The sequence below is a fragment of the Alexandromys fortis genome, unplaced genomic scaffold, assembly GCF_014885135.2.
Source record: "Alexandromys fortis isolate MF-2015 unplaced genomic scaffold, M_Fortis_MF-2015_v1.1 scaffold_84, whole genome shotgun sequence".
NCBI lineage: Eukaryota > Metazoa > Chordata > Mammalia > Rodentia > Cricetidae > Alexandromys > Alexandromys fortis.
In genome coordinates this window covers 3,665,361-3,680,579 of record NW_026068017.1, presented here as the reverse complement: position 1 = coordinate 3,680,579, position 15,219 = coordinate 3,665,361, and the positions used below count along the sequence as shown (strand labels likewise).

The following is a 15,219-nucleotide window of genomic DNA, read 5'->3' as shown; positions in this document are numbered from 1 at the left end:
TAACCCAAACACCATTCTTCAGGATTCCACCCCCAGGGTTTGTTTCAATATTGAATGGCTGGCTTCATGTTATCAAGAATATCTTGCCTTTTTTTTCCTACCTAAAATGTACCAGGGGTTTCTCATTCTGGCTAGCCTCTCCATAAATGGTAACTCATGCCATTCCATACATTTTCCTTCATAATTTACCCATCTTCTACCAAATCTCCTATCATGAGCTCTTTCTGTTCTAGGGTATCCATAAATTCCCCCAGAGAGCGAGCCAGAGTCTTAATCATAACATTGATGGCCTGAATCAAGGGAGGGAACTGACGCATCAGTTCCTCCGTATTCAAGGAGCCGTTGGAAGTGTTTTCTGGTTCCTTGAACAGATTAAGGTTTTGTCAAGAGAAAAATAGAACAGAAGAAAGGATAGCTGAGTCAATGCAAGAAACCATCGCCAGGAACAAAGTGAACGAGGTCGTTGAGGCTAATCAGGCACCTCAACTCAAGCAAACTGCCAGGGAACCGCCTGGGGCCAAGCTCCAAGAAGCACGAGCCCCTCATTTTGAGACGGCCACCACCTGAAAGGCATTTTGTCACACAGGCAAGACAGCCGTGGATGTGGCAGCCACCAATGAATAAAAACTTTGCACCGAGATTGGTGTACTCATGCTAGTAAGGACAATAGTCACAGAATGATTTCGAGAATACATTTTAATCTCAAGACTCCAGGACCAAACCGAGGAACACTGTCATGGATTAGAATCTTGTGACATTTTAAAAATTTATTTTGTGGATATTAGTCTCAAAATGGTTGTGAAAGATAACTTGCGAAACACAGTGATTACTGGGTGTTACAGGCCTGAGACAAGGGTTTTCCATTTCTCCTAGTGACTGTTGCAGAAGGAAGCTGTTGGAGAAAGCTTTTTATTTGGGACCAGTAACACCCTTAGTTAGGGATATTCAGGGTATTTGTTCAAACTGGAAAAATAGGGCTGGAGGGGAAATTGTCAAGGAAGAGAGTCAGGAATTTACATGTTGGCCATCAAATATGAGGGCTGGTTCCTGGCAGAAGGTACTAAGCTGTAATAGTTGACTTCACCCAGAAATATCATTTTCCTCTCCTCAGCCTCCTGGATGCTTTTTAAGCTGGAATTTTTGGCCTGAGGCCTGTATGAGGTTAGACCAGATCTAATCTGAAATTGTGCACTTTTATCTTTATCTGTTTGCTTGTTTTGTTTTTAAATATTTATTTATTTATTATGTATACAATATTCTGTCTGTGTGTATGCCTACAAGCCAGAAGAGGGCACCAGACCTCATTACAGATGGTTGTGAGCCACCATCTGTAGTTGCTGGGAATTGAACTCAGGACCTTTGGAAGAGCAGGCAATGCTCTTAACCTCTGAGCCATCTCTCCAGCCCCTTGTTTTGTTTTTTTGAGACAGGATTTCTCTGTGTTACAGCTCTGGCTGCCCTGTAACTTTCTCTGTAGACCAGGCTGGCCTTGAACTCAGAAGTCTGCCCGCCCCTGCCTCCCTGGTGCTGGGATTAAAGCTGATCATCACCACCACCTGACGTTGTTTTTGCTTATAAACGGCTGAAGGAAAACAACGCAAAATCCTATCTGGTGACTTGTGAGGTTCACATCTCAGTGTCCACATACAGTTTTATTGGAACATAGTCACACTCATAATGTCAGTGACTGCTTTAGTGGTACAGGGAGAGAGCTGGGTAAGAGCGGTAGAACGTGTACGGCCTACAGAGAAACGGTTCCTCTTTACAGCAGAACATCTAGTGCCCTGTGGCAGAATACTGATGTGGAGTGTGTTTAGTTGAGGGAGAGATTAGTCTTAGCAGCAGGTGTAAAAAGGCACAGAATCAAGAGGGCAGTGGCAGCCCTGGTGCTGATGGGATTGTTCTGAGTGCTGGCAGCTCGGGCTCAGATGGTGATGCTGTTCTCTATGCGGCTGGGCTTGAGGTATTCATAGGGCAGGTCGAGTTGCTCATTCCGGGCTATGATCTCTCTTTCCAAATTTCCCAGATCTGCTTGAAATCGACTGAGCACAGTTTTGGTCCTGGGGTCTGAGAAATATTTTTCTTTGTGTTGTCCTAGAGGTACCTGAGACAGAATGGATCGTTCAGCTTCCAGCCCGAAGACACCCAGCCCCTCACGCTGATACCTTTCCCCAGTTGTTACTTCCCTCTCCTTGGTCCTTACTCACCATGTCTGGCTGGAGGCGACCCAGATGCCATGTGATGGTCATTTGAAGACAGGACTTCTGAATGTCAGGTAGCGACCCCATCACCATCTCCATAGTCACCTCTTCCTTGTTGGTGGGCGGAGGCATCCTCATGGTGCACGGAGCATTGGGTACCCAGCCATACCAGTCCAGCTGGGGAAAGAAGCTACTCTAGCACCCAGACATTAGGATTTGAATTCCCACCTCTCCCTTAGATAGCCCAAGGTCCAGACATGCGCTCTCCGGGCCCTGAGCTCCATACCTGGCCCTGGTTGATGGCGGCGTGCTGAGACGTGCATGTGAAGACACACATTGTAAGGAAATGGCAGAGCTGAGCCCGGGTCTGGAAGGAGACAGGGAAACCTGGCCAGGGAAAGAACAGGACTTAAAGGTGACAGAGCAAGAGGAAAGAAACGCAGGATGCTCTATAGTTTAGGACGGCTGTGTGTGTGTGTGTGTGTGTGTGTGTGTGTGTGTAATTTATGTAGCTATATTTGTATCAGATATAGGTTTCAGCACTGGCCTAATTTCTTCCATCTTGGTTACTTTAGATCAGAGGTTCTCAACTTGTGGGTCTCAACCCCCACAGGGGTCCCATATCAGATGCCCTGCATGTCAAATATTTACATTTTGATTTATGGCAGTAGTAAAATTACAGTTATGAAGTAGCCACAAAATAATTCTGTCGTCGGGAGTCACACAACATAGGAACTGCATTAACAACACAGGGACAGCGTCGGAAGACCGGTCAGTCACCTAACTTCTCCACACTCCAGTTTCCATCTGCACAGTGGATGCAGTGGTGCGTGATGTAATCCCAGCTCAGAGGCAGGAGGCTCGTGAGGTCCTGGCCATCCCGAACCACTGTCTGGACTACACAGTGAGATCCTGTCTTTAAACAAACAAACAAACAAACAACAACAAAAAAAGCATCAAAATGATCTGTTTTTAGATAGTGCTCAGCAAATAATAGATACAGTTACTGTGGAAGATTAAGGGCTGGGCATTCAGTCATCCCTAGTCGGTTAACGTAGGGGCTGGAGAGATGGCTCAGCAGTTAAAAGCACGGGCTGCTCTTCCAGCAGTCCTGAGTTCAATTCCCAATACCTACGTGGTGGCTCACAACCTTCTGTAATGAGATTTGGTGCCCTCTTCTGGCCCGCAGGGATACATGCAGGCAGAACACTATATATAATAAATCAATTAAAAAAAAGAATTAATGATGTGCCAGATGGTGGTGGCGCACGCCTTTGATCCCAGCACCCAGGAGGCAGAGGTGGGTGGATCTCTGTGAGTTCAAGGCCAGCCTGGGTGGGCTACAGAGCTAATTTCATCACAGCCAGGGCTACACAGAGAAACCCTGTCTCAAAAAACCAAAATAACAATAATAACAACAACAATAATAATGTGCTTTCCTATTTCTAGATAAGGAATTATAGTCTCTTAGTTATACAACAGAGAATAAGAGAAGTCCTGAGCTGGGCCTGGTGCACACGCCTGTAACCTAACACTTCAGAGGTTGAGGCGGGAAGAACGTGAGTTCAAGGCCAGCTTTCATTACAAAGTAAGTCTGAGACCCAGCTAGGCTAAAAGACCCTGTTTCAAAACAAAGTCCTTCCGGGTGGTAGTGGTGCATGCTTTTAATCCCAGCACTGGGGGGGGGCGGGGGGCAAAGGCAGGAGAGTCTCTGTGAGTTCGAGGCCAGTCTGGTCTACAGAGCGAGTTCCAGGACAATTAGGATATACAGAGAAACCCTGTCTTGAAAAAAAAAAAACAAGAAAACTAAATAAAATTCTGAGTTTGTCTCATGCCAATTATTTTGCAGTGTGTGTGGGAGCTTTGATTTGAGCTGGTCCATGTAATTACATCTGCTTTCTGATAAGAACATCAAAGGGAGGTTAAATGCTGGTTGAGGCTGTCAGGGGGGAGAAAGACTGACTCTGAATACAGTTCCCGGCGGCTCTCCTCTCACTGTTTTAACCTTAGCACACTTCCTCTAAGTGCAGCAGCTCATGTGGCAAAAGTGAGCTGTGCGTGGAGAGAGAGGAGGGGCTGAGTCACTGTTTGTGAGGATGAAGCTAATATTTATGGTACGGAATGGATGTTTCCACCCCTAAGCTATTATCCTGGAATTGCTTGCCTGTGTGATGAGGTTTGGAAGTTTATAAGGTCATAGGTTAGAGCTCCCGTGAGTGACGGCAGTGACCTTGCGAGACAGGACAGAGATCTAGTTTGTTCTTTCTGTGCCACATGGTGCCACGAGAGTGACCTGTGTCACCTGGAAGAGCACCCGCCAGACTCAAACATGCTGGCACTTTGACCTGAGACTTTCAGCCTCCAGAATGGTGAGAAATAAACTTCTGATGTATAAGCCACACCATTTGTTCCACTTCATTATTTCAATCCCAGCAGACTGAGACGCTGCATATTTACTGTGAATTTCAAGATGTAGTACTGCTTGCGGAGATGGCAAGGGAGACGTCTTTCTGGACGTCTGAAGCCAAAGGATCAGGACTGAGAAATTAGAGAGAGCTTGGTCCTGCAAGAGTAGGGGTGGTAAACCCCATGCTTCCTCAAGGAGAGGCTTTCTTCAGGGGTCAGGTGTTTGCTGCACTGCAGGGTCTGGCCATGGTGGGTTCCACTGTGCCATTAAGACGCAGTGGATGGGATTCAAGGTGGTAGTCTCAAGTGTGGAGGGGCGGTGGCTGGACGAAACCTCAGAGCCGGAAGCCTTCTGTTTAGCCCAGGAAAGGCTGGTTCTTTCCGGAGTTAGGGAGGAGGATGGAAGCTGACTGCAAGCAGTGGCTGCACCCTGACTGGTGGGAGGGGTGCTGGAGAGTGAGGACCAGATTAACTGAAGAAACCTGAGCCCCAAGAATCGGGACCCTGAATTCAGATCTGAGCCGTAGCTTGCAGATGGTATTGTCTGGCATCGAGAATGACATCGCAGTTTGGCAAATGTACAGCGTGCCAGAACCCTCTGTGCGTGGACAGTAGCCGGCAGGAGGGAGAGGAGTAGCCATGGTGGGACATGATGGGCTTTGGTGGGAAATCTTTTTCCATTTGTATCTCCAGGTGGAAAAATAGGGAACCATAATCGCAGAGCTCCATAAACCCCAGCAGGTTGTGGTTCTGCTTTAGCTGAGTCCAATATACAACTATGGCAGGTTCTAGATATAACTGAGTATGAGCTGATGGCTAGGACCTCTTTAGAAGAACAACCGAGGTATAGGATGCTTCTGGGTGTTTGGAGGCATGGAGGATGCTGTCATGGACGGAAGGGCGGGTGTGACTGGAGAGCTCTGTCCCCCAGGTCTGGGGAGGGGCCCTTGTCACTGGGACAGATCTTACCTCTGTCCTGGGCATGGCACAGTCCCACCTCAGTGATCTCCCAACACCAGGCCTGCAGCTCTGGGTCTCCCCTCACAATCTCATCACTCTGGTAGAAGAGGTGGACCATCCCCTCCACGTACCTGCCCAGAGAAGGAAGCTGAACTGAGAACACGGGCTCGAACCTCTCGCCTCTGGGGCCACCTTTCAGCTGACTGTCACTGTGCCTGGGTTGGATCCTATCACATTTGTGTTTTGAAGTTTTAATTTTCATTTAAAAATTTAAGTAATTAATTTATTGCAGCATTGGGGATCAAAATGAAGGGTTTGCTCGTGCTAAGCAAGCACCCTGTGATTAACACCCCAGGACTTGGATATATTGATGTAAGGAGAAGCGGTAAAAGTTAGTCGTTCTAACTGCCCATGACTACTCGTCACTCCGGTTCCCCAGCCTCTGCTCTGACAGCCGTCTTCTCCTGTATCCTGCCCCTAGTCTAGTCTCTCCTTTTAAACCTGACAACTGACCCCACCTGTTCCTTACCCCTCTCTGGAGAGACACTTTTTGTCGCAAGCCAGATCTCACTCACCTGGCAGTGACTTTCCAGAGCTGTATTGCGTCCTGAGCATAGAGAGCACTTGGGATTCTCAGCAGGCCTCGGTTGGCCAGGTCATCAGGAGGACAGAGGGAGCAGTAAGTCATTTGGGCCATTGCCCGAGTGAGCAACTGAACATGGCCCCCTCCACCTGTGCTCACTACCTGGGACAAGAAAGTTGACAAGTCTTGATGGATAGAAGCGGGGATAGAAAGCCAAGGGCTGTACGGTGCTCAGGCATGGAGTTTTCAGGTTTGAAGTCACACATACGAATGGACAGGACTCACAGGTTAAGACTGAGATTTCACAGAAGTTGGTCTGGCATCCCCAAGTGTTTAGACCATCAACGGAAGCCGGGTGATGAGGTAGCACCATACCCCCCGACCCTTACCTGATCAAATATTCCCCCATCTGAGATGAGCTGGGTCCGGCTTCGTGTGTTGATTTCCATAGTGTAACGGATGTGGGGAACTAGGAGCTGGGTGGAGATTAAAGGGGGCTGTGCTCGAGACCTTCCTTGTAGGACCTGACACCAAGTGTAAGGTCCTACTGTCCTCTTGGTGCTTTCGTTCATGCCGAGGCCTTGACAGGCGGGACTCTTCCTTCCCTGGTCACTTATTCACATTCTCTAAATTGCTCAGGAGTTGTCCTCTAGAGCCGTGGTGACTAGGATTTCAAACCACACCTTACCACTCTGGTACCAAATTAATTACTACTTAGCATGCAATATTCCAACCTGCCAACAGGGGGCAACAGTAGGCTCTGACCTGAGGGAGCCGCTCCCATGTGTGACTACGTACGTAGGTGATGTGTTTGTAATACCTAATGGTAGCTGTTATTCATTCTCTTTATTTCCACCCTGAGTGTGGGTGTCTTTTAGGAGCGCTCAGCGCCTTTTGATTTTCTTATATTCTATCATTTATATCCTCTATCATTTAAGCTGATATCATTTATATCAGCTTAAATTAGCCTGAATATTCCTTATCAAAACTGCACCTTTATTCTTTGGCTATTGACGCTTGGGTTTCTTCGGGAGTGGCTTGTGGGGAGGGTATATGAAGCTGTCTGCTTGCACAGTAGAAGTCTCAGCATCCATTCTGTCCCCCAGCCTTGTTGGTACTGTTGGGTCTCCTCTCTCCTTTTCCTCGGCTCTCATAAAACTCCATCTCATTCTCGTGCATTCTTTTTTGTCTTCTTTTTTACACAGCTAATATCCATATTTCGTCTAATTTTGGTATTTATCTGAATTGCTCAAGCCAAACACAGGAATGGCCCAAGTGATCTCTTTGATTTTGAGATATCAAGGCAACTCACATTAGTCTGAGATAGTTTTGGACAACTCACACAAGATTCTGAGTGTCACAGAATGCCCCACGTCACAGGAGAAGAAAAGATGACTGGGCACAACTCCAAACAAAAATTTCAAGGACTTTTAGATAGCATTTAGCATGTGGCACATTACAGCCTACGCTGTTTGTCCCTTAACAACCTAACAGACCCTCTGTCACAGTTGAAATGTGCACAGCTAGGCTGGAGATGTAACTGGTTGGCAAAATTCTTGAGCAGCGCGAACAAAGCCTCTGGGTTCAGTTCCTGGCACTTCATAATCTGGGTGTGGTGTGCATGCCTCTGATCCTAGCGTGAGGGAGATGGTCGGAGGAGGACCGAGGAGGTCTTTGGATAGAGAGAGCTGGAGGCCAGCCTCGGTTGTGTGAGACCCCCATCTCAAAATCAAAACAAAATAAGAAAGTGGACGTTTGGAAAATATCAAGGTATGATTTAGGACTTAGACCCTGACTTTCAAAGTAAGGTACGCCTGGGACATCAGCACATTTAGCCCTACTGTGTGTCCTGTGACAGACAGCAGTTTGCCATGGGATGTAATTGTTAGGGCGGATGGAGACTGAAGAAGACTGAGCCAGAGGGGAAAGTGTCAAGTGTGAATATAGGTTTTAACTGTACACACGGAATAGAATATACAGGTGCAGGTGCATCGTGGAGGAAATGAAATCCAGGATTCTGTTAATCAGCCTGTGTTACCCAAGGGGTCACAGCTAGACTGGCCGGGCTTGGGACTTAACTGTCTTCCTTACCACGTTCCTACCTTGAATACTCCGACAGTGCTTTATACACCATGTAGCTAAAACAGACACCCCGTGTTCCTGTACCCTAGCCCCGACAATCACCCCCTTACACCATGTAGCTAAAACAGACACCCCGTGTTCCTGTACCCTAGCCCCGACAATCACCCTCTTACACCATGTAGCTAAAACAGACACCCCGTGTTCCTGTACCCTAGCCCCTACAATCACCCTCTTACACCATGTAGCTAAAACAGACACCCCGTGTTCCTTTACCCTAGCCCTGACAATCACCCCCTTTTATATACTTGCAGGGTTTTTTTGTTTTGTTTTGTTTTTTGAAACAGGGTTTCTCTGTAGCTTTGGAGACTGTCCTGGAACTAGCTCTTGTAGATCAGGCTGGCCTTGAACTCACAGAGATCTGTCTGCATCTGCTTTCCGAGTGCTGGCATTAAAGGTATGCTCCACCACCACCCGGCATGCTTGCAGTTTTGTGATCTTTGTATGTGAGATGTTATTAAGATTTTTCAAATCTTTTTATTTTCATTACATTATTTTGTTTGCCTGAGACTGTGTGTGTATGGGCCCATGTGTGTCACTGTGCCCCTGTGGAGGTTGGAGGACAACCTTTGGAACTGGTTTCCTTTGTTCTCCCACCACCAGCTTCTCTGGGTATAGGTGAGCCACCGTGCTTGGGTTTTGCATGGGTGCTGAGGATTCAAACTCAGGTCCTCAGGCTTGAGCAGCAAACCTTTTATCCACTGGCCGTCTCCCCCACCCCCACCTGGCTCCCTCCACTCCCAGCTGACGGTGTCTCCGCTGTGTTGTAAGCCCACAGAGACACTGCCAGATGTTTGGGAATTTCAGGGATCGTCCTCATCATGGTCCTTAAGAGGTGTTAAATTACTCAGCTTGATTAAAGTAAGTTCCAAGGTGTTGGTACAGTTTCTGTTCCCCGCTTTTCACTCCGATTGCTATGAAGAGTTTTGCTGTTGTATCTACCTCTTTTGAGTTGTGGAGGGTAGAGACAGGCAGATCCCCTGGACTTACTGGCCGGCCAGCCGAGCCACAATGGTGAGCTCCAGGTCCAGCTAGAGACTTTGTCTCAGAACATCTTACTTAGGTTCTAAGGGAGATGGGACAGAGGGTGGAGTCTGTACCTTGAAGATAGGGTGCAGTCCCGGGAGGCACCTCATGGTGGCGACAGCAATGACCTCGGCCACCAGATGAGTGTTCAGCAAGTGGAACTGGAGCTCCTGCAGCTGGAAATCTGAACTTCGGACCCATATCTTAGCCAAGAGCCAGGCCAGTGGAGGATCTGAGGGCAGGAACAATGTTGGAACTGGGGAGCTGGGACTGGGAGGCTGAATCTGGGAGAAATAGAAATTGAGTATTGATGGAACTCCCCCTCTGTGTACGACGTGGCCACAGTTCCTGGAGAAACCCATGACTAAGCTAAACTGGTTCCTTCCAGTGCCTCACACTCAAGTGGAAGGAATGAGAAACCTGTCATTCTGCTCTCCTAGCTGGAGTGCCAAGATGGGCAGGCTGAATGCTGGACAGAAGGGAAGCAGGGGTCCAGAAAGGAGGTCCTAGTGGTGGTGTGGGGGGAAACGCGAGGCTCAGAGAGCAGGTGATGGAGAGTGAAAGCTGCGAGGACAGGAGCCAGCTGTGGTGCTTCCTCTTTAATCTCCTGCACTCAGGAAGCAGCGGCAGGTGGATCTCTGTAGTTTCAAGTCTGGTTTACATGGGAAAGTCCAGCGAGACTGTCTCAGAGACCAGCACACCTGAACAAGCGGATGTGAAGATTATTGGCAGTGCTCGCCAATGATTGATGGAGTAGGCGAAAGAGTCCAGCAACCGTGGATATTTAGATGCAGAGGACACCGAGATTAAAGAATGGTTCTCAGTGTGGTCCTCAGCTGCTTAATCTTAGCATTAATTTGGACCGTGTAAGGAAAGCACTTTTTACATCCATTTCAGATACACTGAACCAGAAAGTCTGGGGGTGGGACTTAACAAACTTCCGGCCCCCTTCTGTGCCACCTAGCGTGCCGCGTGCAGTAAGTGCTGTGCACTGAGCTACACCAACCCAGAAACCTGTGCCTTTCACGAGTACCTGAGGTGAATGAGATGCACGCTGATATTTGAGTATTGTTAGTGATAGGGTGAGGACTCAAGAGGCCATTTGTTTGTTTGAAGATCTTACTATGTAGCTCAGGCTGGCCCAAAACTTATCATTTATCTTTGGACAGTCTTGAACTCATGATCCTTCTGCCTCCAGAGTGTTGGGATTTTGGGTATACACCACCATACCCCGCAGCTTCTGTGACTCGTGAACAAGCACTTCTGTCTGGATGATCTGGGGGGACTAGGCTGTGAACGGAGGGTAGCTCTCAGAAGAGACGGGACTGGGGAGCCAAGCACTTGGACATCGGGTTTCCGGATGCAGAGGTTTAAGTGACCGAGACCAGCATTAGGAATGAGGCACTTAAGGGAGCCTTACCTGGATCGCCATGGGCAGCAGCTTCCCACTAGGATCCATCCTCAGCATGACAAGAGGGGCAGCCAGGTACTGCTGCTCTCCCCGGATCACATTGGCTGGAATCCCATCCAGCAGAATGAAGTCAACTTCAAACAGGGAACCATTCTGGAGAAAGGAATGCATCCACTCTTAGAGTTCAGAGGTCACACACCAGCTTCTTGTCGTTGTTGTCCATCGGTTCCAGAGTCCCATTGTCAAAGCTACAGTGTCTACAGTGTCTGGTTGGTCTGGTTCTTCTAATCTTAAGGTAACAGCCCAGAACACAAACCACCTGGATGAGGGTAGACTCCTTGTGTGGGGATATGTGTAGCAGGTCTGGATTCAGAGTAGGCCTGCCCAGGCCAGTCTGTCTCCCAAGCATTAGCGCCCTGACTCCCTGTGCAGGTGGTCAGTCCCCTGTCCTATCATTCCCAGGTGGCCTTCTGTTCTTGGCTCCCATCAGCTCAACAATCCCTCTTCTGCTCTGTGAGGAAGATTCCAGAGAGCCTCCTGTGCTTTCTTTGCCAATGAGCACATTGTGGCTTATCCTCCAGTGACCAGTCCATCCTTCCCAAACTCAGTTCCGAAATTTTCCAGAAAACCTCCCGAACCTCCCCACTCCACAGCACAGGCATTGCCTTTTCCCTGCCAAGATCACTGGAATCCAGAAAAATTTCAGCAGCAAGTGTATCATTATTCCTTTCAACATCTCTGCACCCAGTCTGTGCCCTCGGGATCCATCTCTCTCCCCCATTCATACAGGAGTCCTTGTGGCTTTTATATGACATCACCATTCTTCAGACACCTTTTTTTTCCCCCTAGCAAAAGGCATGCACCAAGGGGTCCCTTCTTTTCTGCCATCTGACATTGGCATCTCAACCTCGCTAGGTCTTACACACTAGTAATGAGAGAGAAGTGCCAGGCAAGGGGAAGATACCTTTAGTTCTTTTTCCAACTGCGCTTGGAGCTCCTCTGCCCCAGAGGGCAGTACCAGCCTGGGGGGCAGAGAGGTAGAGCGTCTCAACAGCATGGGGTTGGCACCATTGAGGAACTGGTAGCCAAAAAGCTCATCGTCCTGCCAGCACCGGTGAACCTTCTCTGTGGTGCAGGGGTGGGGCACAGAAAGGAGGGGATTTACTGCAGCCTAGACGTCTCTGTTCTTCCCATTGGACCGCGGGGATTTAGAATATCCTACGCTCAGCCATTTTTTTATTTTTGTCATTTTGGGGGCTTCTGTGAGAATATCAGTCGTAATATATGTTAATTTGCCAAGGAGCTCCAAGAACCATGCTTGGTAATGTAAAGGGACCACTGGGAGATTATGGAGATCTGGGGAAGCCACCCACCAGCCAAGGCACTCTTCTGGCCCCAGAAGATCTGATCAAAGTCTTCCAGACGGTTCCAGCTTCTCAGGAGGGTGTAAACACGTTTGAGACCCATTTCCAGAACCCTAGGACAGGTGTTAAGACATGACCCCATCATCTGACCCTTAGCTTCTCACTAAATACCACCACGCTTTGGTTCCCCTGCTCCCATGCCCGAAGCTTCCTAGCCCTTTCCTTACCCTGCCTTCAGCGTCCATTCAAAGTCCAGCCTCTTATCCTCATGGAATCTCATATTCAGAGGTAGGTCGTCCTTACAGTCTGCGGCTATGGTCTGGGGTAAGCCTTCCTTCCAGGTGGCCCAGCTAGAAGTTAGGAACAACGCTTCAGGGGGAGGGTTGAGATGAGCCGTGGGGGTGGGTCAGGGAGCGGTGGGGGCAGTTGGGAGGCTGTGGGCTGCGAGTCACCAGTAGGCCTGTTGTCTTTCCTTCAGTTCCTTTTCTCGATGCTTCTGGAAGACATCCAAGGCATTGTCTCCTGCCAGGCGGGCTAGGGAAAGTCAGAATTAGCCATACTTCTTGTCTGGTTCTGAGCACGCTTCCGCTTGTCTCCTGCCCTCTTTTTGCAGCCAGCCCATGCTTTCTGTTGGGTTCTGTTGTCTTTATCTCTGGCTTTGCCTCATTTGACTGATCCCCAGGCATTCATCCGGGTCTTGCCTGGGCTCACAGTTTCACTGACTTCAACCCACATCTTCCTTCCAGACCAGGTATCTGCCATGTTTCCTCATACCTTAAGCTCACAATCTCCTTCCTGACCTTATTTCATCGATGTCTAGATGAAATTGGGGGATCTCACCCTAATCAGGTGATAAAATCTTGGTCCCCGGCACCGCAGCGATCTATTGCTGCCTGTTGCTCTGGCTGACCTCACGCCGTGAGCATCCGGACACCCTCACCCTCGCTTTCTTCGCCTGGCTTCACTTTTCAGAGTAGATCACCGCTCGCTCTCCAGTTACTGACTCGTCCCTGCTGCCACCTCGATTAGATCCACCTGTCTCAACGTGCTGTTTCCGGTTCCCACCTGTTCCCCCCTGGCTTTCCTTCCTCTCTTTCCCTTGATTCCCATGGTAAATTTGTGAAGTTTTGTGACTCTTATGCATGCCCTCTGCTGCCAGGTGGTCAAACCAGCTGCCGGCCGTCCCTTCCTAGCTGTCTGTCTGTCTGTCTGTTGCTCGCTGGCAGTCTCCTGTTCTGTGAGCTCTTCACCTGTCCCTGTCCTAACTTGTTCTGGATCACAGAACGCGTCCTGCTCTTTGTTTCTCTTTGTGTGACCTACTTCCTGTTTAGGAAAACAGGGTCTCCAGATGGCTTAGCACCCTCTTTAATTCAAGTGCAACATCACTTACTCTGGGAGACCCTTGGGGAATTCATAACTTCTTCCCATTTCCTCACTTGCATCCCGGAAACTCACTGTACCAGCCAGCGCCTGTCCATCCTTTCTTGAGGTTCTTCTCCCCCCCTTCCCCCTCCTTACCCCCCCCCCCGCCCCGCCCTCCTCCTTTCCCTCAGGTGCTCGCCCACTTGCCCAAGGTGAATTGCTGCCTGCTCACCAGTCCCCTCTGGCAGGCTCAGTTCTCCGTCTCCCTGCACCCAGCGGTAGCAGGGAAACACCGCCTCTGCACTTGTTCCGGGCCCCTGAACTGTAATGAGGTTGCAGAACCAGGCGTCGTCCACCACTGTGTGCTGTTTGTGCAGCTTCACAAACTGCAGTGGCCCCAAGTCCTCAGGAACATCGAAGTCAAACTCTTCCTCCTGTGGGGACCAGATTCGCCAGACTTGGAAAGTAGCAGGAATTGGGAGAAGCCTTTTGGAGACGGAACCGCCCTTTGTGGAGCCTCAGTTTACCGCAGCCTTCAAACACCTCTCACTCCCACTCTCCCTCCCTCTTCCACCCCTAACCTGTCTGGTGGATCTAAGGAATTCCGTTTCTGTGGGGAGACCAGAGCCGACAGCGCGCTGACCAGGGAGCATCATCACCTGTCTCCTGTTCGCTGAGCTCCCACCACGCTGGAGCTCTGAAGAGCTTCATGACTGACCACAAGTCCTGTATTTACATCGGCTTTGGGGCACTTTATTCAGGAGGAATCAGAGGCTGCCTGGGCTGGGGTCCGGGAAAAGGAGACCAGCCCATGCCAGTTGTTGACCTCATTCCCGGTGTCCTACCTCCACAAAACTCCACTGTGGTCGTGAGGTCACAGCCCCTAGCCTTCTGTCCCTTGCCAACCTCCCACGTCCAGCCCGGGCACTGAGGGACCCAGCTCTTGCCCGCTAACCTTGCCCCGCGCGGGCCTCAGCGGTAGCTCCAGCTTCACCTCCCGATGCGCCCCAACCAGCCACAGCTCCACTCGGTTGAGGGATCCGGAGAAGAGCCAGGCCCCAGTGACCACACGGACGCGGTAGCGGCCCATGGCGCCCTCTGGCCTCTCCGGAGGCAACCCAAGTGAAACTCAATTCGAAGACCGCCCAGGGCCACCGTGGCCTCAGGGCCAGTTCCGAGGCTTTAAAAGATGGATTTGTGTCCCCGCCCTCACAATTCTAGGCACTCCTCCCTAGTCCCCGCCCTAGACTAGCCTGAACCTGCTAGTCTAGCAGGCTTTGGGGAAGGGCTGTGCCTTTGAGTTAGCTCTGGTGTGGGGGAAACTGAAGGTGCTCTGGCATAGTGTGTGTGTGTGAGTGTGTGTGTGTGTGTGCGCGCGCGCGCGTGCGCGTGTTGGGAGGGTAGAGTTAGCTATGACAGGGGACTCTCTAGATCAGTGTTTCTCAACTTTCCCAATACTGTGACCCGTTAATACAGTTCCTCATGTTGTGGTGACCACCAACCATAAAATAATTTTTGTTGCTACTTCATAACTCTAAGTTGCTACTGTCATGAACTGTAATGTAAATATCTTGTTTTCCAATGGTCTTAGACAACGCCTGTGAAAGTGTCTTCAAAGGGGTCACGAGCCAGGCAGTGGTGGCGCACGCCTTTAATCCCAGCACTCGGGAGGCAGAGGCAGACGGATCTCTGTGAGTTCGAGACCAGCCTGGTCTACAAGAGCTAGTTCCAGGACAGGATCCAAAGCTACAGAGAAACCCTGTCTCA

At 49.7% G+C, this 15,219-nt stretch overlaps 1 protein-coding gene across 4 annotated transcripts; it reads right to left on the bottom strand.

Moving 5' to 3' along the window:
* Window positions 1–1,633: 1,633 nt before the first annotated feature.
* On the bottom strand, window positions 1,634–14,627 carry Alox12 (arachidonate 12-lipoxygenase, 12S type). 4 transcript variants are annotated; one of them, XM_050162641.1, is made up of 14 exons: window positions 14,408–14,621; window positions 13,685–13,886; window positions 12,543–12,624; window positions 12,318–12,440; window positions 12,100–12,203; window positions 11,691–11,851; window positions 10,736–10,879; window positions 9,390–9,599; window positions 6,540–6,626; window positions 6,143–6,312; window positions 5,577–5,698; window positions 2,488–2,588; window positions 2,208–2,378; window positions 1,634–2,104 (listed from the first exon to the last, which is right to left on the bottom strand). In XM_050162641.1, exons 1-14 carry the CDS (start codon window positions 14,540–14,542, stop codon window positions 1,925–1,927), a joined length of 1,992 nt encoding a protein of 663 aa, XP_050018598.1. In that variant the 5' UTR covers window positions 14,543–14,621; the 3' UTR covers window positions 1,634–1,924. The 4 variants fall into 4 exon arrangements, 2 of the variants coding, with proteins under 2 accessions (XP_050018598.1, XP_050018599.1); XR_007595478.1 differs by lacking the exon at window positions 5,577–5,698 and having other exon boundaries at window positions 1,956–2,104; window positions 14,408–14,623; XR_007595479.1 differs by lacking the exon at window positions 1,634–2,104 and having other exon boundaries at window positions 2,331–2,378; window positions 2,488–5,490; window positions 14,408–14,627.
* Between the last annotated feature and the right edge of the window lie 592 nt (window positions 14,628–15,219).

Excerpts from the sequence above, each read along its gene's own strand:
- Alox12 (XM_050162641.1), bottom strand. The coding sequence starts at position 14,542 with ATGGGCCGCTACCGCGTCCGTGTGGTCACTGGGGCCTGGCTCTTCTCC. Across the intron at positions 13,887-14,407 it reads TGAGGCCCGCGCGGGGCAAG|GAGGAAGAGTTTGACTTCGA; the intron begins GTTAGCGGGCAA and ends TGGTCCCCACAG. Across the intron at positions 2,105-2,207 it reads GTCGCCTCCAGCCAGACATG|GTACCTCTAGGACAACACAA; the intron begins GTGAGTAAGGAC and ends ATTCTGTCTCAG.